General features: G+C 38.6%; 1 protein-coding gene across 1 annotated transcript in view; it reads left to right on the forward strand.

Annotated features, from left to right (window-relative positions):
• CDK17 (cyclin dependent kinase 17) overlaps positions 1-24218 on the forward strand; it is a 143211-nt gene that overhangs the window by 55616 nt on the left and 63377 nt on the right. Inside the window, exon 2 of the mRNA XM_044678329.1 lies at positions 4382-4530. Within this exon, the coding sequence (XP_044534264.1) occupies positions 4413-4530 (118 nt within the window). The 5' untranslated portion in view covers positions 4382-4412. The remainder of the gene's footprint in view (positions 1-4381; positions 4531-24218) is intronic.

Genomic DNA, 24218 nt, shown 5'->3' on the forward strand with positions numbered 1-24218 from the left:
AAAATGGTTTTTATATTGCTAATAAAATACAAATATTTAAAACATTTAAAATCTTATCTCTTTATTTTCCCTCCATGTATATTTTAGGAACATGCAAATGTTGTTATGGTAGAATAATAGTATAATTTATAAACATATTTATTTGGGGGTCCCTTCTCAAAAAATGTGTCAAGTGATTGAAAAGCTTAGAAACATAAAAGCATATGGAGACAAATTTTAAAAAAATAGTAAGGGAAAAAAGAAGCATACAATATATAGTGCTACTTTGTTGCTCTATTCATTTAGTCTTTTCCTTTGGAATAGTATGCATTCTTTTTTTAAGTGAATTTATCTAGAAAATCACAGGTATAGACTAAGAAAAAAATGCATTTGTCAAATACGTGCAAGAATATAGTTGATTTCTTTTGTATAGTATTGTTGTCAAATGCTAATATAGTTTCTATATCATTCTAATATAAAAAATATTTTGTAGCTAGTACCTGACTAATAAATCTAACCAGTGAAATGATACTCATTTCTTGAAACAACTAACTGCTTATTTCTGCTAACACTTATTAAATGTTTTGAGTTAGTCCTGTTAAAAAGTTTATATAAATCCAGATGTCTGTACAGAAGATTTAAGTCAATAGGGGCTTTAGGGTTGATGAAAGAAAAAAATACAGGTGATTCATAGCATCATTTAATGTAGTTTTAAAAAAATTTAACCCTTATCTTCTGTCTTAGAATACATACTAAGTATAAGTTCTAAGGCAAAAGAGTGCTAGGCAATTGGGCTTTAATTGACTTGCCCAGGTTCACAGGGCAAGGAAGTGTCTGATGCCAGATCAAACCTGCATTCTGTTTTGAGTTGAATCAGAAGTAAAAATGGAGACTTGTGGACAGTAGATAATTCCTCTGCAAGGTGTTACCCATATCTGATTTAGAGATACTACTGTAATATTTTCATTTAGGCTTCCTATTGCCATTATTTAGGAATAATAAATCCAGATAAGCAAGACTAGTTTTAAGTATTTGGAAAATAACTAAAAATGATGTTGGGAAATAAAAAATTAGGCTGCATCCTAAGAAACATGAGTCCATTATATTATAATATTTTAAATCACTGGATATTGATGTTATTTGTGTCCTGAGCATCTTCAAATGGAGGTTAGATGTCCACTTCACTGGAGTCCTTAGATCTAGGATACATAATTCAGATAGAGTTTCAACTAGAAGACTTAAGGATTAAAGAGTCATTTTGAGGGAAGATTCAGATGGGTATACTGATAAGAGCCAGAAGTGACAGATTGATATAGAAGATATGGGGTGGGGGAATGACAACCCTGGAACTAAAATTGCTCAGTAAGTAGTCTGATGCCTTTTAGTCAAGTAGGCATCAAAATCTTCATTATTCTTATTGGCATCACCACCAGCAGAGTAAAGGTCCAGTTTCCTAGGCTTTTATTCTGAACCTGCCATTAATTAGCTTAGTTTGTTATCTTTGGAAAATCTCTTAACCTTTCTGGATTTCCATTTCTTGTTTGCAAGTTCAGAGGTCGAATGAAACTAATCTCTTAAGATTTCTTCCAGTTTTCCTTTTCTGTAATTTTGTTTTGTCAGTCAATAGAAAAGGGGAGAATAGGGCTCGTTTTATTGAATAAGAAGATAAGAAATTCCCATTAGACATTTTTTAACATTTATTTTTATTTTTATTTTCAGTTCCAAATCCTTTCCCTTCAGTCTCCTACCTATTGAGAAGGCAAAAAATACCACACCCATTATATAATATACAAAGCATGTTTCTGAATTAGCTCTGTTCTGGGGCAGGGGGAGCAAGGAAAACAAAGAACAGAAAACAAATATGCTTTAGTCTGCACTCTGAGTCCATCAGTTCTTTATCTGGAGGTGAATAACATTTTCTATCATGGAGTTCGATGGATCATTGTATTCATCAGAGTTACTTTCTTATATAGTTGATCTCATCATTACAATATTGCTGTTACTCTGTGCATTGTTCCCTTGGTTCTGTTCCCTTCATTTTGCATCAGTTCATATAAGTCTTACTAGGTTTTCCTGAAGGTATCCCTTTAACCATTTCTCATAGTGCAATAGTATTCCACCACAATCAAATACTGTAACTTGTTCAGTCATTCCCTAACTATTAGACATCCCCATAATTTCCAATTCTTTACCACCACAAAAAAATTACTATATATGTTTTTGTACACATGGGGCCTTTTTCCTTTGCTTTTCTTGGGGGTATATAAACCTTGTAGCAGTGTTGCTGGACTAAAGGGTAAGGCAATATTTTATAGCTTTTGTGGGGTAGTTCCAAATTGTTCTTCAGAATGGTTGAACTAGGTCATAGCTCCACTAATAGTGTCTCTTCAGCATTTGTCATTTTCCTTTCATGTCATCTTAGCTAATCTCATGGGCATGAGGGTGATATTAAAGACTTATTAAACTAAAACAAGTATGAATTCTGAAAAATTCTCTTAGAATATTTTATTTTGTAATTATTCATCCATTCAGATCTCTTGTAGCCTCCTGTGATTGATGAGAGGGCAGATCAGAATAAATGAATACCAGGATTGATAATCTTTCTTGAGGTTTCCATTTTTGTCCAAATGCCTGGACCATTGGTTCATCCCACTCACTTCTTGTCATCTTTGTTGGCCATTTGGGAAAATGTGAAATCTGCTCTATAGCTCAGTCCATTTATCATCAAACTCTTCTAGCTCCTGGCTTAGCTATATGACCTCTTTGGGCTTTTCTTCATCCCATTGCTTCTTTAGAAAACATTGGGCCCCCTGAACTTCTGTAGAACTCTTGAAATTGTTATGCAAACATACCCAAACATTCCACATACTGTTTTTTCCATAATTGCTGGATGACTATACACTTTTTTTTTCTGGGTTAACTTTCTGATGCTTAGATAATGGTAGTAAGTTTTCTAAACTACATTCTGGTGCCTAGATAACACTAATAACTTTTCTTAAGAGTTGTCTTACATGAACTGATGTGTAGTGAAATAAGCAGAACCAGAAGAAGATTATACACAATAACTGAAACATTCTGGGACAATCAAATATGGTAGACTTTGCTACTAATAGTAATGCAATGATCCAGGACAGTTCTTTTTTTTCTTTTTTTTTTTTTTTTGTAATATTTTTTAGTTTTAGAAAACATTTCCCTGGTTACATAAGTCATATTTTTACTTTACCCTTCCCCCCACCGTAGCTAATTCGCATTTCCACTGCTGTGGTCAGTCAAGACTTATTTACACATTATTGATAGTTACATGGGTGTGGTCTTTTCAGGTCTACATCCCCAATCTTGTTCTCATCAACCCAAGTGTCCATGCAGTTGTTTTTCTTCTGAATTTCTTCTCCTGCAGTTCTTCCTCTGAATGTGGATAGTGTTCCTTTCCATAAATCCCTCAGAATTGTCCTGGGTCATTGCATTGCTGCTAGTACAGATGTCCATTACATTCAATTTTACCATAATATATCAGTATCTGTGTACGATGTTCTTCTGGCTCTGCTCCTTTCACTCTGCATCAATTCCTGGAGGTCTTTCCAGTTCATATGGAATTCCTCCAGTTTATTATTCCTTTGAGCACAATAGTATTCCATCACCAACATATACCACAGTTTGTTCAGCCATTCCCCAATTGAAGGACATACCCTCCTTTTCCAGTTTTTTGCTACAACAAAGAGCACAGCTATAAATATTTTTGTGCAAGTCTGTTTATCTATAATCTCTTTGGGGTACAAACCCAGCAACGGTATGGCTAGATCAAAGGACAGGCATTCTTTTATAACTCTTTGAGCATAGTTCCATATTGCCAGCCAGAATGGTTGGATCAGTTCATAACTCCACCAGCAATGCATTAATGTCCCAATTTTGCCACATCCCCTCCAGCATTCATTACTCTCCCCTTCTTTCATTTTAGCCAATCTGCTAGCTGTGAGGTGGTACCTCAAGAGTTGTTTTGATTTGCATTTCTCTAATTATTAGAGATTTAGAACACTTTCTCATGTGCTTATTGATACTTTTGATTTCTTTATCACTCCAGGACAGTTCTGAGAGACATGAGAAAGAAATGCTATCCACATCTAGAGAAAGAACTGTGGGAGTAGAAATGCAGAAGAAAACATATGATTTATCATTTGTTTATTTGGTTATATGATTTGGGGTTTTGGTTTTAAAGGATCATTCTCTTGCCAAAATGAGCAATAAAAACAAATATATAAATAAATACATTGTCTTGATTAAGGAAGATCCCGCTATATCCCAATTTCTAAAAATTTCCAGTGAATTGAAGATCTAGTTAATAGAATGTTTTCTAAGTATCCCAGTAATCATGGCTATAATTTATTTTCCTTTTTTTCTTTTTTAGGCTTTTCTAAGCCAGATTATAAATTGGTAGAATGAAAAAGTTTAAGAGAAGACTATCCCTCACCCTTCGTGGAAGCCAGACCATTGATGAATCACTTTCTGAGCTGGCAGAACAAATGACTATTGAAGAAAACAGTAGCAAGGATAATGGTAAATATATTTGTTTATTTTTCCCCAATTAATTTTTGTGACCAATTTAAAACCATAATTTGGGGGTTGGGAGTGGCTCATGTTAACTGTGGTCCAATAGAAAAAAAGCTTTGATTTAGCATCAGAGGTACTGGATTCAAGTCTTTACTACTTGTGTAACCTTGGGTAAGACACCCACTTTTTGGGAACCTCAGTTTCCTCCTCTGTAATATGAGGCGGTATCTAAGATCTCTTCTTGTTCTAAAACTAAACTCCTTGGAAGGATAAAAACCATAAGTTTTTGAAGAGAATATTACCATTTCTGAGAGAATATTACACATTACCAATATGTAAAATAATTGCTATGATGAGGAGGCTAGAATATCCTAGAAATATTAGCTCTAAAGCCCTTGATCTGATCAGAGAGAAAAAGAGTAACTCTTCTTCAGAATTTACTCATTTGCAAAACATTTTTTAATTGTTCAATTTGTTATTTCTCTTCTTTTTTTTTTTTTTTTTTTTTTTTTTTTTTTTTTTTTTTTTTGGTTAATAATACTCTTCAGGGTATATCCCTGAAGAGATATAAGTTTATTTTTTAGGAAATTAGTGATTGTTGTTTCTATGTTTTGATCTTTGACATACTCATTATTTAGGGTATCATTTTTTAGTCTCCTTGCATTATTCTTTTTAATAGATCAGAGGCAATATGATGTGAGTACAGTGTAGTAATTGGGAGCCAAAAGACCTGGATTCAGATCCTGCCGTGGTACATACTAGTCTTGTGACTCTGGGCAAATCAAATCACTTAACTTCTCTGGGCCTGGTTTCCTTATCTGTAAAACAGGAACAATTTTTTTGAAGTTCAGCTTTATTTTTAATTTTCTCTCTTCCCTTTACTCACTGAGAAATTAAGAAAAGTGAAACTTGTTAGAAATATATATAGTTGAGCAAAACAAATTTCCACATTAGTGGCATCCAACCATGTTGATCAGAGATCCTAAGTCTTTCAAAGTTGTTTGTCTTTGTATTCTTGTTGTTATTGTATCAGTTGTTGTTCTGGTTCTTCTTACTTCACTCTAGATCAGGACAGCCCATGCAAGTGTTTCTGGGTTATTCTCAATCCATCTCCTTAATAATTTCTTTTCAAAAATATTTTCTTTAAAAATATTTATTTTTAAAATTTAAAGAAATTTTTTTCCAATTCATCATTTTTAAAATAATGCAATAGTATTCCATCCCATACGTAAACTATAACTTACTTGTTCAGCTGTTTCCCAATTAATGAACACCCTTCAGTGCCAATTCTTTGTCACCAGGAAAATATTTGTTAGAAATAATTCTGTACTTATGGGTCCTTTTGATATCTTGCGTAGAGACCTAGTAGTATCACTGGGTCAAAGGGGTATGTAGAATTTAACTAGTTTGGGGGTATAGTTCTAAGTTGTTTTCTAGAACAGCTGAACTAGTTCGTAGCTCTACCAACAGTATACCTATTTTCTCACAGCACATCTAACTTGTCATTTGCCTAAATGGTGCATGTAAGGTGGTACCATAGAATTGGTTTAATTTGCATTCATCCAGTTACTAGTGATTCATAACATTTTTTTATATAACTCTTGTTATATTCAAGCTCTGAGAGTTGGCTTGTCTCACCTTGATTGACAGGGGAAGGCAGTTGGAGACCTCAGAATGTTCACAGAGGCGGTTAGGAGAGGGGAAAGTTGGTTGGCCTGAGGAGAAAAAGGGCCTTCACAGCCATGTGGGAGAGGTCTTTGGTCTTTGAGCTTTGACCATTGATCCTCTCTGAATCTCCCTCGATCTTTTAGGCATTTGAAATCATCATTAGCTATTAGGTATCTGGGCCTGGGAGGTGAAGGGAGGAAGGGAGGTATAAGAAGAAGAGGGTAGATTTCCTAAGGGATTTCTTCCTAAAGGTTGTGCAGGCTGATATCACAAACTGAGAACAGGGAAGCTGAGAGAAATCACAATATCTGTACCAACTGAGCAGTTTGCCCTCCCTGGTTTGGCAGTGGCCAAGCTGAACCAGAGGAGTGGGAGACCACAAGCTCCACCTAACTGAAACAACAGCCTGCAGTCCTGAGGGATTAGTGATCACAGCCATTAGTGACAGGGTCTCCTATCCCCGATTCGTTCCTGATTATTCCTTTCCCTATTTAACATCTATAGATAAAGTTTATTTAAGTACTTTCCTGAGTGGTCAATACATCAGGGCCCTTGGGGAGGGAGCAACGCAGTGAAATGAAAACGTAATCAAAGGCAAATAGAGCCCAATAATATTAATTAATCCAGCCCCAGGTGGGACCAGAAAGGGTTACCCATCTACCTGACCCTTAAGGGTCCTGCCTGGGCACTGTTATATTTAGAAAGGAACTTATACCATCAAACTAAGGTGACTGAGTGGGTGTTCCCAGCCACCAGCTGCCTAGGGAAATACAAAGGGCACAGCTTCCCTAACCAATATCCCTAGGAGCATAGCACCATCAAGAAGAGTCCATATTTATTTTATAACACTCTTTATCTTTCATTTCTTCCTCTAAAAAGAAAAGATTCATATCCTTTAATCATTTGCTAATTGGTGAATTGCTCCTATAAAGTAGAAATAATGTCTCTCCTTTGCATGGTACAGATATGAAGATCAAAATTAGTTTTTCTTGTCACATGTATATATGGTATGTGATTTGGGGCTTAGGCTTTAAAAGATTGCTCTATTACAAAAATGAACAATATGGAAATAGGTATCAAGTGATAACATTTGTAAAACCCAACTTGTCAGCTCTGGAAGTGGGAGGGGAAGAGGGGAGGGAAAGAAAATGAATCATGTAAACATGGAAAAAGTATTTTAAAATAAAAAAGTTTTTTAAATTAGTAAATTTTTACAAACCTTAAAATACGATACAAGAATGAGCTATTATTTTATTTCGTTTGTTGATTATAATTTTATTTAATTAGGGACTTTCAGAGACATGTTTTAGGATTCCTACCTTTATTCATTATTTTTAGTTCTTTATTTCCTAGTATATGCTCAGTTTTTGTAAAATTCTTAGGTGAGTCAGAGAATGGCTAAATGAATAAAATAATTTATTAAGTATGTACTGTGTGCTAAGTGCTAGAGACACAAATAGAAGAATGATAGATCTTACTTTCAAAGAGCTTGCATTCTGTTTTGGGAAGGTACCACAGACATACCTTTTTACCTGCTAGGCGTGCGGAAGGATCTGATGGCATGGCTTACTAGTCCTGAAGTTTCCCTGGCAATTCACACGACAATGTCTGGGGTTCAGCAGGATGGTGGATGAATGCTGTGGTAGCAGGATCAGCAGTAAGGCCCGGCTGATTATTATTTCTTCTGATGGAGAATAGCTACTCCAGATGAAAAATTTCGGGAAACAGTTTTATTTTCTGCCTCTCCTTTTATTTATTTTTAGTAGAGTAATTTGGAATGTTTTTGTGTGTGTGTGTGTGTGTGTGTGTGTGTGTGTGTGTGTGTGTGTGTGTGAATTATTTTTAATTGCTTCCTGCTGTTTCTGTGGCCCTTGGAGGTAGCAGCAGCAGTTCAGGAGCTGCCCAGAGTTGGCAAGGAAGTTGAACAACTGATCAGAAAGAGATTCCAGAGGAACCTTTGCTGGCATTGTGTGAAGTTGGCAGTGATTGGCAACTCTGTTGCCCATAAGTAGTATTGGGTTATTGTTCCAGGGTGGAGAGGAGCCTTTGTGGTTATTTTCAAGGATTCTGGTGTCCTGGTCACAGTTCTAAACCAAAGTGGAGCACTAGCACTAGCACCCACAAGAAAGTTGGATCAGGAGGAACAAGAGAGCAGTGCCCTCGCCTCTCCCATAGGGCCCTTCCTGGAGAAAGCCCAGAGCATGTATCAGGAGAGCAGTGCCCATGCCTCTTCCCAGATCACACCTCCTTGAAAGCATTAAAAACTCATAGTTCCCTAGAACTAGATCTGAAAACAGCAGCATGAAAAAGTCTGAAGCTTGGCATAGTACTTTAACATAAAGTTCAAAGTCAAGAAATAGGCTGGGGAAATGAGCAGACAACAAAAATAGCTATAACAGTGGTAAAAAGGAGCAAGACAGACATAAACTCAGAAGAACATAATGTCAAAACAGCTACAAGCAAAGCCTCAAAGAAAAACAATAATTGTACCCGAGCCCAATAAGAATTCCTAAGAGTTAAAGAGATGAGTGGTAGAGGAAAAATTGGAAAAAGAAATGAGAGATGCAAGAAAATTATGGAAAGAGACTTACTAGCTTGTAGAATCAGCACAAAGTATATTGAAGAAAATAACACTTTAAAAAACAGAATTGACCTAATGGTAAAAGAGGCACAAAAAAAAATCACTGAAGAAAAAACTTCTTATAAAGTGGAAAAGGAGGTGCAAAAGCTTAAAGGAAAATAGTTCCTGAAAAATTAGAACTGGACAAGTGGAAGTTAATGCCCCCAATATTTAAAAAAAACAATAAAACAAAACCAAAAGAATGAAAAAAAATAGAAGGTATGAAATATCTCACTGGACAAACAACTGGATATAGATCCGGGGAGATAATTTAAAAATTACTGGATTACCTTAAAGCCACAACCAATGAAGGAGCCTAGGCAATTTCAAGAGATGATCTTGGAAAACTGCTCTTATATCTTAAATCTAGGTTGTAAAATAGTAATTGAAAGAATCCACTGATCACTTTCTGAAAGAAATCTTATAATGAAAACTCCTAAGAATAATATAGCAAATTCCAGAGCTCCTGGGTCTCAGAGAAAATATTGCAAATAGTCTTCACTTGTACCCTGTGAAACGTTTGAGGCTTGTCCCTAATCCTCCACTTGGTTTAGCCCTTGCTGGGATGGTTTTATGGGATGTGACTGCTGCTCATGCTGCAACTTCTTGGAACCACAGGTGAGAGGTGGACGAGCAACCCTGAAAAGGTCTTGGCAAGCCCCTCTGAACACACCCCATACACCCCACAATCTGAGAACGCAGTGAATAGAGCACTGGGCCTGGAGTCAGGAACACTTGAGTACAAATTCAGCCACAGGCACTGCTTGCTCTGTGACCCTGGGCAAGTCCCTCCACCCCTTTTTTGCTTCAGTTTTCACATCTATAAAATGAGCTGGAGAAGGAAAATGGCCAGAACCTACTTGGACTTGCCCTTATTGGGAGAACATTCAAGTACCCCGGGCCCTCATTGAAGCAGGACTTTGGTGGAGTATGTATTTATATCTAATAAAAATAACCTGCCCAGCAAAATTGAGCAAAAAATGGATATGTAATGAAACAGAAGACTTTAAAGCATGAATAGTCCAAAGCCAAATAGAAAATTTGACGTCCAAACATGACTCGAGAAGAAAGGGTAATCTTGACACTCAGGTCAAACCATTTCCAGTCCTCTGGGAAGATGCTCCATGCGGCCCATTAGGGCATTAGGAGGAGTCTTCGTGGACAGGAGCCATGAGCCAGGGGGTGCAGCCCCAGTCACTGCCTGGTGGTGTGGCCCCGCCAGTGGAGCTAATCAGTAACAGCACCTGCCTGCCAAATGGGCGTGAGAGTTATTGTAAAGGCACTTCAAACTCGAAAGTGTTATATTGATGCTAGTTGCTGTTATTATCAACAGAATCCTTTTTACTCCCTGGTCTGAGGCATTTTAAGTTTTTCTTGAGAAACTTCTTGGGAAGACCACCTTCATGGGTAGAGTCATGGACTTCGGAGAGGAGCTAGAACAGTGAGTGATGTTTTCTGGCTCGGGGGCTCCTGCTGGGGCTGAGGAGTTTGGTGTATGCTAGGACACAAGTGGCCAAGCCTAGTCTTGGCTTGAATCATCCTTCTCCAAGGCCAATGCCATTTCACCATAACATGCCTTGTCATCGATGAATACACGTTCTTGGTTGTGGGACTGCACAGCCAAAGGGCTTTTAAGCAGAGAAAAGAGGAGAAAAACATCTGGGAGGATCTCGAAACTTGCCCTTGTCTGACCTGGCAGGAGATGTAGCTGTCCTTGTTTGGACAATGGTTAGTTCCCAGGAATCACTTGCTCTAGTACCAACCCTTTAAAAAAGGACAATTAAACAGTCTTCCATTATGGAGAAAAGAATTTCAACACACAGGACGTGTAACTTTCTGTATTGTTAAATGATAAAAACCATATAAAATAATTATAATTGCTTTGGCAGTCATTTTCCTCCTCATTTGCCTTTAATCACTCCTTACTGCTGTCTTCTTACCAAACCTGGCCAATCTTCCCTTGACCCTTGTTCGCTGTCTTTTCATGACAAGCTTTTGTAAGCTTATTCCTGTCTCTAGTTCCTTAACTCCCACTGTCTTTAGTCTCTTGCAGTGTCTTCTGTCCCTGGTGCTCTGTTTTTCAGAACTCCTGTATATCCACCTAAGCACCTGCTGCACTGACCTTTCATTTCTTGTCCTCTGACCACTCAGTAGCATTTGGCATCGTCCACTACTCCTAGCATTCTGTGCACTCTCTCTCTTCTTTAAGTTTTGGAGACATTACATTTTCTTCATTGTCTACCTTGGTTATAATTCTTATCATTCATTTATCATTTGTTTCTTCAGGTACATTTGCATCAGAAAGATTCCTTTAAGGAAGTAGTTGAATAGGGGAGAAAATCATGGTATCAGAGTTCTCTGATAAGGATTTGGCAACCAAGGTATATAAACAATGAATGGATGTTACATATATAACTAATAGTCATTCCCCAAAAAGATAAGTGATAAAAGGATATATAGTTCTCAAAAGAAAAATTAATAGCCCCATAAAAGAGTGGCCCAGATCTCATAATTACTAAGAAAAACGTAAATCAATACGTCCTGAGGTGTTACCATGTACCCTAAAAATGGACAAAGATGACCAAAGATGAAAATAGTCAATGTTGGGAAGGAGTTATGGGATGATAGACACACTAGCACATTGTTGGTGGAGCTGAGAATCAGTGTGACCATTTTGGAATTATGTAAATAAATGACTAAAATGTCCATACCCTTTGACCCAGAAATTCCATTACAGGGCTTATACCCCCAAGAAGCCATTAATAAGAAAAAAGTACCTGAGTACACTAAAGTATTGAAAGCAGCACTTGTGATAGCAAAAGAATTGGAAACAAAATAGATGCTCATTGACTGGGGGATGGTTAAACAAATTGGGGATCTGCATGTGATGGAATGTCACTGTGATAGAAGAAATGACAAGAAGTATGGAAAGATCTACATGAACTCGAATTCAGTGAAGGAAACAAAGACAGCAAAACAATATACATAGTGTCTGCAAAATGCCAGTGGAAAGAAATACAACACAAATCCAAAGTGAATAATTACAGAATTACAGAGAACTTAAAGAAGAAACATGAAGGTAGTAACTCCACCTCACCCCTTTGCCAGGGTGAGAGGTCCACAAGTATTATATAGTACACTTATTTTCAGAATTTTTAAAAGACAATAACCTTTTTTTCCTTAAAAAGTATTACTTGTTATATGACATGACTCTTTGGGGAGAGAGACATAGAGAGAGAGTGGGGGAAATTGTGGTGATTAAAAAAACAACCACCATCCCAAAATTGCTTTTTAAAAGTGTCTCTAAATTTATTCTTCCCATTCTTTCTGAATGGCTAAGCTGGTACCTAATATATATATATATATATATATATATATGAGAGAGAGAGAGAGGATTAACATAGAAGAATGTTTTATATAGTTGCACATGTAAAATATATATGAGACTGCTTGCTGTCTCAGCAGGAGGTAGGAGGAGGAGGGGAGAGAATTCAAGACTTAAGATTCTTTTAACTCTTTTTTATGGGGGAAAAAATAAAATTTAAATTAAAAAAAATTCTTTTTTAAGGAAAAGAGGACCAGAGAGGGTAAGATAAGAACAGCAGGGTAGGTATATTCACTTTGCTCAATTTGTTTTGTAATATTTTGTATTGTATAGTGCAACCTAGAGAACTTACTTTTCTAGGGCCATTCTTATAATAAATAAGCTTTTCCTTTTCTTAGTCTTTTATTGCTTACATCATTTTATCAGGGAGAAAAGAGATGATTGCATTAGCATGGAGTCCTGAAGAATAAGGCATACCAAAATACCTTTGTTTCCTTTTTAAATAAGGTTAAAAATTCATAGATTAGGGGCATTCTGGAGATAAAATGCTATAGTTAGGTATAGAATTATATGGAAAAGAGTCATATGTCAACCTAGAGAAAGGAATTTCTCATAGCATGATATAGCCCTTAACCATGCTTTTATGGACTTTTTAAAAAAATTGGATGAGCATAAACATATTTATCAGAGACTTTTTCAGGTGCCACAGATCCGGAAGGGATAGTGTCACTGCTGGATAATAAAAATTGCCCTTCATGAGATCAAGTTGGCATGGTACATTGGAAAGAGCCTTGAACTTGCAATCACATGAACTGAAGGCCCAACTCTTCCATTTTCTAGTGGTGTGGGGAGGAAAGTACTTTGTAAAGAGTAAATTATTATCCGTGTATAAATGACCACCCTTGTACAATTAAAATGAGCAAGGACGACGATCGTGGGGAAGATGGAGTTCTGCATTTAAGTTTGTTGGGGGAAATGCCAGTTGCCTAGTGAAGGTTGCCCATAGATTCTCCTCAGTAGTTCAAGTGAAAGCCCCGAGGGCTTCTGATGACTGGTTAGCCCATGCGAGGCAGCAGTGTGACAGGGCTGTCCCCCAAAAGCTAATGTAATTTCAGGCTGCATAATAGAACCATAGTGTCCAGATCACCAGAAAGAATAGCCCCACTGTACCTTGCCTAGTCTGACTATGTATGGGTTATTGTGTTGGATCTTGGCACCATTAAGAGGGCCATTCACAAACTGGAGCAGTACAAAAGAAGTCAACTGGAATGGTGAGCTGTCTGGAAACCCTGCTGTATGAGCAAAGACTATTCCACCGAGAGAAAAAGAGGTGATATGAAAACTGCTTCTTAATATTTGAAAGTCTGCCATATGACTCTTTCCTCTCAGTTTTTGTGTGACTTATTGATTTGCATGGGTTTAATTAGCCTCTCCATGTGGATAACTCCCACGTCTATGTAAGTAACCCATTTCCTAAGTTCCAGTCTAAGCCAATGTCCTCGATCCTGGACACTTGGGGTGACTGTCCTGAGGCCTCTCAGCTTTTACGTGTCTGCAATGGAACAAGCTCATTTTCCCTCCCCATTTTCCCTCTTTCTAACTTCTCTCTGGTTCATAGCCCTGGAATTATCCTAGATCCATCCTTTCTCATCCATCACTTCCAGGTTCTCCAAGTTCAACACCTTCGACAGCTCTTTTGTATGTCTCTCTCTACTTCTGTTCCTACCCCTTTATCGTCCCGTACCCCGGCTGTTAGGCTTCTGCCTCTTTCCGATCCCTGCCATAGAGGTGACAGTGATTTTCTCAAAGCACGAGCCTGTCCTCCTTCCAGCTTAGTCAGCTCCAGGGGCTTTCTCTCACGTGTTTGGCATCGAGTCCTTTACCACCTGGCTCCAACCTGCCTTCCAGCCTTCTTATACATTGCTTCTCTTGATGTGCTTTAAACTGGCCCCATTCCTCTCACACCATATTTCATCTGTGCCTGCCTGGGCTGGGCTTGCTTCTCACCTCCCGAGAATCCCTAGTTTGCTTCACAGCTTCTCCCGGAAACCCCTTCTAATTGTTTTTCCTGGCCCTCCTTTCATTCTTCCCCCAACAGAAGGTAAGCTCCTCGAGGGCAGGGGCTCTTGATTTGTTTTTCTTGTCACCTGGCTCACTTGTTGATTGACTGACAGGCTGCAAGAGGGATGGGACTTTGTGTTTTCCTGGGGGCTGAAGGAGGACCCATAGGTAGAAGTTAGCAGGAAGCAGATTTCAATTCACTCTTGAGAAGAAACTTCCTAACCATTGGAGATGTCTGAAAATGAAGTGGGCTACCTTGTGTGTGGGAGAGTTCCCACGGCCTGGTGGGTGGCTCATGGTTGTGGATGCTGTCAAAGGCCTTGGCTTTGAGTGACAGGTCTAGATCAGAGGCGTCACAGGGGGCCCCACGTTGGCCTGCAGTCTGGGCTGCACTGGGAAATGTTTGAACAAAGTTAACAAAAATTCAGGACAACCTATATAATGTTAATTTGTGGTTTTCTAAGTCAGTCTGTTCTTTGCAGGGAGCCCTTCATATTTGAGTTTGACACCACTGGTCTAGATGGCCACTAGGTAGCGAACATTTCTATGGCTCAGTGCACATTCAGTTCCCTTTGGGCTGAAAGTGACTAATCCAATAATAGTTTCATCTTAGCATTAAAGAGACCATCTGGCACAGTGATGTTGAATGTGCATGAAACCTAACAGATCTACAAGAAACGAACAGAAAATTCAGTAAATCTTCTTTGTTTGGCATGTCATCCTTTGCCAGTTTCCCAAGTGAGAGGAAGGTATGGTCACATATAAGCAATTTCTGATAAAAACAAGCCCTCCAAGTCTCCAGGAATCCTCAGTCTTTCACATGGAGCTTGTAGGACTGTTGGAGGAAAGGGCAGGCAGTTCGTGTTTATAAACCCACAAGTAATTCAGATAATTGGTGCTTTTATGGTCCCTTGGATGAGGACAACAAACAGGCTTGTTTGCTCCATGATATCACAGTTTCTTTTCCAGGCCCTCTCTCTTCTGTGAGCATTAGCATCCACCTCTGAACAGCTGCTTTCTTCTGAGCTAGATCAAGATGTAGGAAACAAGCCAAATAGGCTGTTGAAAGAAATGGGGAAGCATTGCTAGCAACCATGAGGGAAAGGAAAAGTGAGAGCGGCTCATGGCAGTGGGGCCAGAGTTCCAGGAAGGAATGCCTCTAGATCTCCCAGCACTGCTTCCATTTCCCACCCTCATTTCTACATTTTTAATAATGGAATTCTGTATCCTCCTAGTTACTCTGTAAGGACTAGAGTTGAAATCACCTACACAGAAGTTACTAATGTAGATGGCCTGCTCAGATTCCTTTTTCATTCCTTCTCTTCTTCCCCTTTCCCTTACATATCATAGGTTATACCTCAAATGGTCCAGATTCTAAGCCTCTTTCATTTGAATTAGAAATGAATGTTAAATTTGAGGGGGAAAAGAATCTTCATTGGCACTGGGATAATAATTCTTAACAATTAACAGATCTAATAATTTTTAGAAACATTTTTACCTCTGGATAAATTTCAAGCACATTTATTTTAAGAGTTGGCTTACATGATATAGTTCTTTTGACTGTATTGAGTCCTTTACATACATAAGTTTAAAAATGGAAAGTTGTTTTATTATCAGGGGTGGCAATAGGTTTATGACTCTCCTTAGTCTTGATAATCTTGTATTGTATTTTGCTTTTTTTTAAAAATTGTATAGAAAGGTGTCCGTATGTGCCAAGGAAAGAGAATGAATATTTACCCATGTTTTCATACCTTTAAAGTGTTTTTTCTTTTTCTTTTCTTTTTTTTTTGGACACTTTCCTTAAGCAGGTAACTTAAGGACTTTGGTATTTTAAAGCACATTTTTTAAAACTGTTAACATGCTTTTTGAAATGATTCTTTTTTCCTTTGTCAGGTTAACACCTTTTCCTACACTATCTGATTTCCTCTCATTTCCTTGTGTTTTCATTACATTTAACCTATCAGAGGTTTTACCTCTGAGACCTCTTAACCCCTAAGATTGATCAGCTTCTAAGTGTTCAATTTCCATTTCCATGCCGATGACTCCTAGGTGTAGACCTGTAGCCTTCATCTCTCTCCTGACCTCGAGTCTGGTGCCCTCGACATTTCAAAACTCATGTTTCATAAACAACCCAAACCCAACATTTCTAGAACACAACTTTTCCTTCCAGCTCATTCCTCTTCCTAACTTGACTATTTCTGTTGAGGGCGCCATCAGCGTTCCCGTCATTCAGACTTTTGCAGCCATAGAATCATCCTCTCCTTAGTCAAAGTATGTTGAGGAAATTTCTAAACCTTTTCAGTTTGCCCCCACCACATGCCTCATATCCTCCCTGTTCTTCCACACAGCCATCCCCTCTAGTTCAGACCCACATCTCCTGTCACCTAGACTATTGCAGGTCTCCTGCTCCAATCTACCTGTTTTCAGCTGCCAAAGTGATTTCCTTGACATTCAGATCCTGCCCTGGAAATGTTAGGGGTTTTTGTTTTCTTTTTTTAATTGATTGGGAAAGTCCTAGAAAAGGCTGTTGGCCTAAAAGATGTGCAGCTTGCACTACTGTACTTTGTCTTATGACTTGACGCACTTCAGGTTTGGAAACCTGGAACCCCCAAGATAGCATTCCTGAGCTTTGAAAGCTGGCAGACAGACCTTCCCAAGCTGAGATCAGGATGGGGGGCAAAAGGAAACCTGAGTGCCTAATCTAAAGTTGTATTTCAGAATGGTGTGATTCAGTAGGTGGAATGCTTCTGCAGTTAGTCAGAACCTGTAGAATTCATCCTGTCTTCTGGGTTAATAATTGAACATTTTAAAAAAGATGAAACAATTTTGTTAGGATTTCTTTTAAAAAATATTTTGTTCATCCTAATATTCTGATCCATTTTCCATGTGAGTATAACCGACCTATGTAGAATTCTCAAAAGCTAAGCTTCCTGGTTTTTTTCCCCTCCTTCTTCCTTATTACGTGGTAGCTCTATTTCTCTTTCAAAGTTATTTTTGCTACTTTGAAGGTAGACTAAGAGGCTTCTTTGCTGAGAGTTTCCTTTTTCTTTTGTATAGAATGAAAACATTAAATTGAAATTGGGAATGCCTGAACCAGCACTGAAAAAAATATAATCACCTTCCGTGAAGGCTGGTGGGCCCAGCCATACAGAGTAGTGTTGGACAGCTTGATTATAAATAAAAGAATTTTAACAGAAGCACAAAGACCATTTTTTCTACATTCAGCACACACCAGAAGCAGAGAAATATGATGGAGAAAGCTCTGTACTTTGGAAGACAGAATATCCAAGTTTGAGTCACTGATAGTCACCTCAGGCAAATCACCATGATTAATCTTAGCTTTAGTTTCTTCATTGGTAAAATAGGTATGTTTGTTTTTTTAAACCCTTACTTTCTATCTTAGAGTCAATACTGTGTATTGGTTCCAAGGCAGAAGAGTGGTACGTGACTTGCCCAGGATCACACAGCTAGGAATGTCTGAGGCCAGATTTGAACCCTTCTTAGGACCTCCTGTCTCTAGACCTGGCTCTCAATCCACTGAGCCACCCAGCTGCCTTTTTTAGACATTTTATAGATCTATTTTGAGGACTAAATGTGATCATGGAAAGGAGTATGTAAATATAAAATGGTGTATCAGATGTTTGAGATCCTGCTCTGTTAGTGCCCCGAGTTCCTTCAAATACAAAACAGCCCAGATTGGGGTAACAAGTGTGGAATAAGGTTAAAAATTCCTTCTCCCTATTTGTTACTGCCGGGGTGCTGCAGCCCTTGGGGCTTAATGGGCCCAGTTTTAAGATATACCATTTGGGTTAGCTGTAACCTGTCAGACCTTTCCCAAAGCAGAGGGGATCAAATTAATCTGGATATGTTCAAAAGATTTCATTACTTGGGTCTCTTTCAGCCACTCAGTGCTGTCTCACTGTTCCCCGCAAATCCTCTTGTGAAAACCCAAACAAACCACATACCCAACACTAAAAATAGCTTTTGTGCATAAGGCAGGCAAGGCACAGGCCCTTTGGCATTTCAAGCTGGAAGGCATCTCAGGGCTCATTTTTAACTCAGGCCTCTCATTATATACGGAAGAAGAAACCGAACCTTCCAGGCAATAGGGTCAGGTCTCCTTCCTCTACCCAGTACCCTTTGGACAGGGCAGGGCAGGACAAGGAATGGGTTTACTCATGATTTTGCTGGCCAAGTTTGACACGTCTGTTTAAAATACTGTTGATAAGTAAGCCTGTTTCTTCGATGTTCAAAGCCTGGAGAACTCTGATCAGTGCCAGGACTAGCTCTAATTGCAGAGGACTGATGATAAAGCACACTGTCTACTTCCTAACAAAGAAATGATGGATTTAAGATACAAAACGGAGTGTGTATTCTGAGAACCAGCCTGCCTGGGACTTGGCTTTGCTTACCTATATATACTTATTCAAAAGGGGTTTTTCTCTTTTATAGTTTTTAGAGTGTGGGTATGTAAGAGAGTGAAAGGGAAAGGGCAATGCACAGGCAAGAAGAGGAAGTCCTAGGATCATCTTTTTTAAAGAGACAGAGGGAGCGCCCAAAAGAAACACTGACAAACAGGATAACTTTTAAAGTGATGGGTTGAACTTGTCATCTGCTTAAAAAGAAGTACAAGCTGTACATAAGAGAATCCTACAGTTTTATGTTCTACTTCATAAATGGAAAAGCCCATTTTGCTTGGTATTAAGTTCAGAATAAAAACACACACACGTACATATAATGTTTCAGTGGCAGAATGTTCCGTTTTTCTTGGCCCATAATCATTTAGTCATAATTCAAGCCAAGTTGGTTCTGATGAAGGTTCAAGTCTCCCACAGACAGTGGGTCAGAGGATATAATTTTCACACTTTGTTATTTAATGCAGACAGTTGTCCTCATTCCAGTACAACCCCTTCATCCATAGGGATAGTTGTTGGGACCTCTCTGGTCCATTTAAGCTAGGCTCTGTGGTGAGAAAAGGATTGCCTCTCATCCCAACTACTTTTAATGTAAATGTTGAACCAGCTGGCTAGAGACCATCAAGACTGCATTCACGTGTGAACCAGCCCAGCTCTGGGAATCAGTCAGGTTCAGACCTAGAAGAAAAAGAGGAGCCTGGCATTAATCAATTGTTGTAGTCTAGGATAAGAATAAAGGCTGTTATTGGCATAAAATTTGAAAGAGGTTTATAATTACATTGCTCATTTTGATTTTGCTTTTATTTCTGACTTGAGTAATTCTACCCAGTGTTTTACAGTACTCTGGAAAATGTGGCTTAACGTTTCTTTATTTTGTAAAGAGGCAATGTGGAATAATGGTTAGGATTGTTAAGGTTAAAATTCTCTGAAGACTTTTTCTTAATTTATAATTATTAAATAAATTGAAAGAGCGGGTCAGAGAAAGAAAAGGCACCAACCACATGTGGCTGGCCGTTCCCTTTGTAAGTTTCCTCCACTAGCCAGCATTTAGCACTTGCCCGAGCTTACAGTCACCTAGCAGCCTCCCTCTCCTTGGTTCTGGGCAAAAGAGGCCTATTTCTTTTCCAGACCCAAACATCTTCCAGTGATGTCACTTTTTTGAGTCCCTCTGATTTGGTAGACTTGATCTCATTCTGGATCAGCGGCCAGTCTTCTGGACTCTAGGAGTCCCCAGGAGTCACATGGGACCAGAGGCAAGGGTCTTCTGGGTGCCGGGGAGCCATGAGGCTTCTGGTGTCCTTCCACAGTGTGCATGCCTGCCCCTTATACACATAAGCCCCAAGCCTTGTTATTAATTCAGTCAAAGGGTAGGGTTGAAATGCAACCTCAGAGAATGGGGTATATTTAAACTCAATATGAAATTTTACTCTTTAAAGCCCAGGACTGATCTTAGCATACCAAGAAAAAGAATGAGTTCAGGCTAGAGTTAAATTCTCAGAGTGTAAGACCTAGAGTCAGTGTGATCTGGGTTTGCATACTGCCTCAGGCATTTTATCACTTGTATAATCCTTGGTAAGTCAATTTTTTCTTTTTTTCTGTAGTCCCAATTTTATTATGTGTGAAATGGGAAAAGTAGGACCTACCTCACAGGTTTTTCTGGGATATTTCAAACTCAAAACATCCAAAAGAAAAAACACAAAATGACTAAAACAGAACTTGCCTTTTTCTTCAAACTCTTCCCTCTCTTCTGACTTTCATATTGCTATGGAAAGCTCTCCCCTTCTTTCCATTTCCCTGGTTCATGTCGTTGCTATTTCATTGACTCATCACTTTTTTATCCCATCTGTCTGTTAAGCTGCCAGCTCTTGCCAGTTGTGCCACCACCTCACCTCTCACATCTGACCTTTCTCATACAAAGACCACTCTAGCGCAGGCATGCATCAACTTTTACCTAGATTTTTGCACCGGCCCTCTGATTGGTCTCCCTGCCTCATATATATATTTTTTCCACTTTGGGTTATCCTCTGTACTCTTGAAATGAGTTTCCTTAAATTCAGATCAGACCATGTCACTTCTGCTAAAAAAAATGCTTTTATTCAACTTTTAAAGCCCTTAACCTTGAACCACCTTCATGAAGCCTTTCCTTAGTGCCCCCTTCCCTCCCCCCCCCCCCGTTTATTCGTTTTATACCATCTCTCCGAAATGATCCTTTATTTAACTTGTTGTTGTTCAGTTATTTTCAGTCATGTCCAACTCTTCATGACTCTATCCAGCTCATTTTGCATGTGAAGAAATAGGCAAACAGAGTTACATGACTTGCCCAGAGTCATAGGGCACTGGTAAGCGTCTGAGGCTGGATTTGAACTCAGGAAGATGTCTTCCTGACTTTAGACCCAGTACTCTATCCCCTGTGCCTCCTAGCTGCTTTTTTATGTAATTCTTTGTATTCATTTATATTCTCTTACTATTTATAATGTATAACAGTAATTCCCAAAGTGGGTGCCACCGCCCCCTGGTGGGTGCTGCAGCAATCCAGGAGGGGCGGTGATGGCCACAGGTGCATTTGGGGGTGAATAGTTTAGGTCAATAAATAGTTTCATAATTTCAAAGTTCAATGTTTCTAATTTACACCTTTCTTTACTATATTTTACGAAAAAGGTAGAAACATTAATACATATATCTTTCCTATTAATTGCTATTAAAATTTAAAAAAAATTAATTTCCAGGGGTCACTAAGTAATATTTTTTCTGGAAAGGGGGTGGTGGACCAAAAAAGTTTGGGAATCACTGCTGTATAACTAAATCCAGTATCTTTCCCCTCCAGTCCTTCCCCTTTGCCTAACTTTCCTATTATTTATCATTCAGTCACATAGGCTTTCAACTTAAGTGTTGTCCTCAATTCTCCATTTTTTTCTTATCTCCCCCTATCCACATCCAGTCTAGTGTTAGAGCCTATTGATTCTACCTCTGAAACATCTCCTGTATATGCCCTCTTCTCTCCTGTGCACTGCTGGCAGCCTTGTGCAGGCCACAATCATTTCATGCCTGCTGATTAGTCTCCCTGTGTTGAAACTCTTCCCCATTCTATACCTTTCTCTACTTAGCCATTAGGTTGATAAAACTGCCCTTCTCTCTCCTGTTAGTCATTAAAGTCTACTGGCTCCCTATTCCTCTAGGATCAAATATTTCCTCTGATTAACCTCTTGCCTGGTATTCTCTTTTTGTTATTGTTACCTCCTAGATTCCCTTGGCTTTCTTAAAGACTCAGCTAAAATCTCATTTTCTGTAAAAAGCCTTTCCAATATGTAGCTGAGAAATTGGGTATACTCCTTTTTATTTCCATTCAGTAGTCGTCAGAGGCCTGCCATATCTAATTTTTGTAAAATTTCTCACTCTGTAACTTTTTTATGATTAGATTTATCGAGGTCTTGTAGGAATAAATTGAGATCCCCTACTATTACAGTTTTACTATATTTTCTCCTATGATTGGGTTAACTTTTCCTTCTGAAATTTCTGTGCTGTGCCATTTTGTACATATATGTTCAGTAAAAGTATTAATTGTCTGTGGTATCTTTTGGTGAAATCTAGTTTTCCTAATTTTCTTTTTTAATTAAGCCTATTTTTGATCATCCTCTGTCTGAGATCATGATTATTTTTCTGCCTTTTTTACTTCAATTGATGCGTAATAGATTCTTCTCTAGCTCCTTATTTTAACTCTGTATATCTTTCTGTTTTCAAGTGTTTTTCTTGTAAACAACGTATTGTTAGATTCTGATTTCTAATCATTCTGCTATCCTTCTGTTTAATGGGTGAGTTGATGTCTTTCACATTCACAGTTATGATTATTAATTGTACATTTCTCAACATCCTAATCTGTTATTATTATCCTTTTCTCAAAAAATCTTTCTCAATCCCCTTTAATGCTAGTACCTTCCCCTGAAGTTACCAGTTTTCCATATATCCTTAATTGTTTGCACATTCTCTTATCATATCTCTCCACCATTAGTCTATAAGCTCCTTGAGGTTAGGGACTAGTTTTTTTCCTTTGTATCTCTGGCACTTAACATAGTATCTTAACAATTTACATCTTAACATTTGTATCTCTTAATATCTTTTTTTTTTTTTTTTTTTTTTTTTTTTTAGACCCTTAACCTTCCATCTTGGAGTGAATACTGTGTATTGGCTCCAAGGCAGAAGAGTGGTAAGGGCTAGGCAATGAGGGTCAAGTGACTTGCCCAGGGTCACACAGCTGGGAAGTATCTGAGATCAGATTTGAACCCAGGACCTCCCGTCTCTAGGCCTGACTCTCAATCCACTGCCCCCTTCTCTTAATATCTTATATGTATATTTTAAAATTTTAAAGTTTAACATTTCTATCTCCAGCACAAAGAATTTCTTATTTGATTTGTAAATATTTGTGTATGTTTGTCATCTTTCTCATTAGAATTAAAAGTCCATGAGTATTGAATTAGAATTTAAAGGGCCATGAGTATTGAATAATTGGTCACAGTTGATAGAGTGCTGCATTGTGGAGTTCCTAAGACTTCGCTGTGGGCCCCTAGATAGTTCACTTAACCTCTGCGGACCTCAGTTTTCTCATCTTCAAAATGCAGATGATAATATTAGCTACCTCACTGGGTTGTTGTAAGGATCAAATGAGGCAACAAAATGTAAAGCACTTTAGAAACCTTAAAATGCTTAGAATTGCTATTTTATTGTTATTACATCACATGTACCCTGTTGACAGGCATGAGTGGGCTACATGTGCCCAGTTTTTTCCTCTTCTCCCATTATCCCTGCGGCATCATGTCAAGCCTGTTCACTTGCTGAATATTTCCTACTCTTCTGTGGTGATCTGTGGTCTATTTTGCACCCACACTTGGACATGTTGTGGGGGTGAATTAAAGAAGGTCAGGGATTTGACTCCTGACCTCCCCAGACTTAAATACTGATCAGTAAGTCACACTAGAGCCTCAGAACTTTTACGTTGCTCTAGTGAAAGTGTACCTTTCTTAACTATGAAAAATAGATTGTTTTTGAGAAACAGGTGTTGGAAAAGTTGCTCATTTATTAATTGAATCTTCACCTAGAAATAGGGATCTCCCTGGGGAAGAACTAGCTCTTTTTGTCTACCTTTTAAATATTGCTACATTAAAATCCATTTTTAAGTTGTCTTTAGTGCACCCCTGCCCCTTTTTGCACAGCGCTACCCAACCCAGTTCTGACCAGCATTGAGCATGGGCTGAGCAGCTTGACCCACTCTAGCTAATCTAGTCTAGTCTAGGCAACCCACTCACTCAAGCCTGAATTTTAAACTTGAGGTTTCTACTTTCGATTTCCTAGGAGTCCCGTTGGCACAGTTAAACTGTCTTCTTACCCCCAGCATGCTTGCACCCAAAGCGTGGTTTCTGTGGAATCAGCGAAGGACGTTTGGTGGTGTGTGTCTGCATGTTTGTTTGTACATAAAGATCAGCCTGAACACGAGGTTTTTAAATAATCCTCCTCCGCAATGCTCCTGGATCGGCACCGTGGCTGTTGCTGCTGCTGTCTTTGTCATGTTGTCGACGTCGTCACTGTTGTTGTGTCCAACTGGCTCCTCGAAGAA

Source organism: Gracilinanus agilis, chromosome 5, assembly GCF_016433145.1.
Source record: "Gracilinanus agilis isolate LMUSP501 chromosome 5, AgileGrace, whole genome shotgun sequence".
NCBI lineage: Eukaryota > Metazoa > Chordata > Mammalia > Didelphimorphia > Didelphidae > Gracilinanus > Gracilinanus agilis.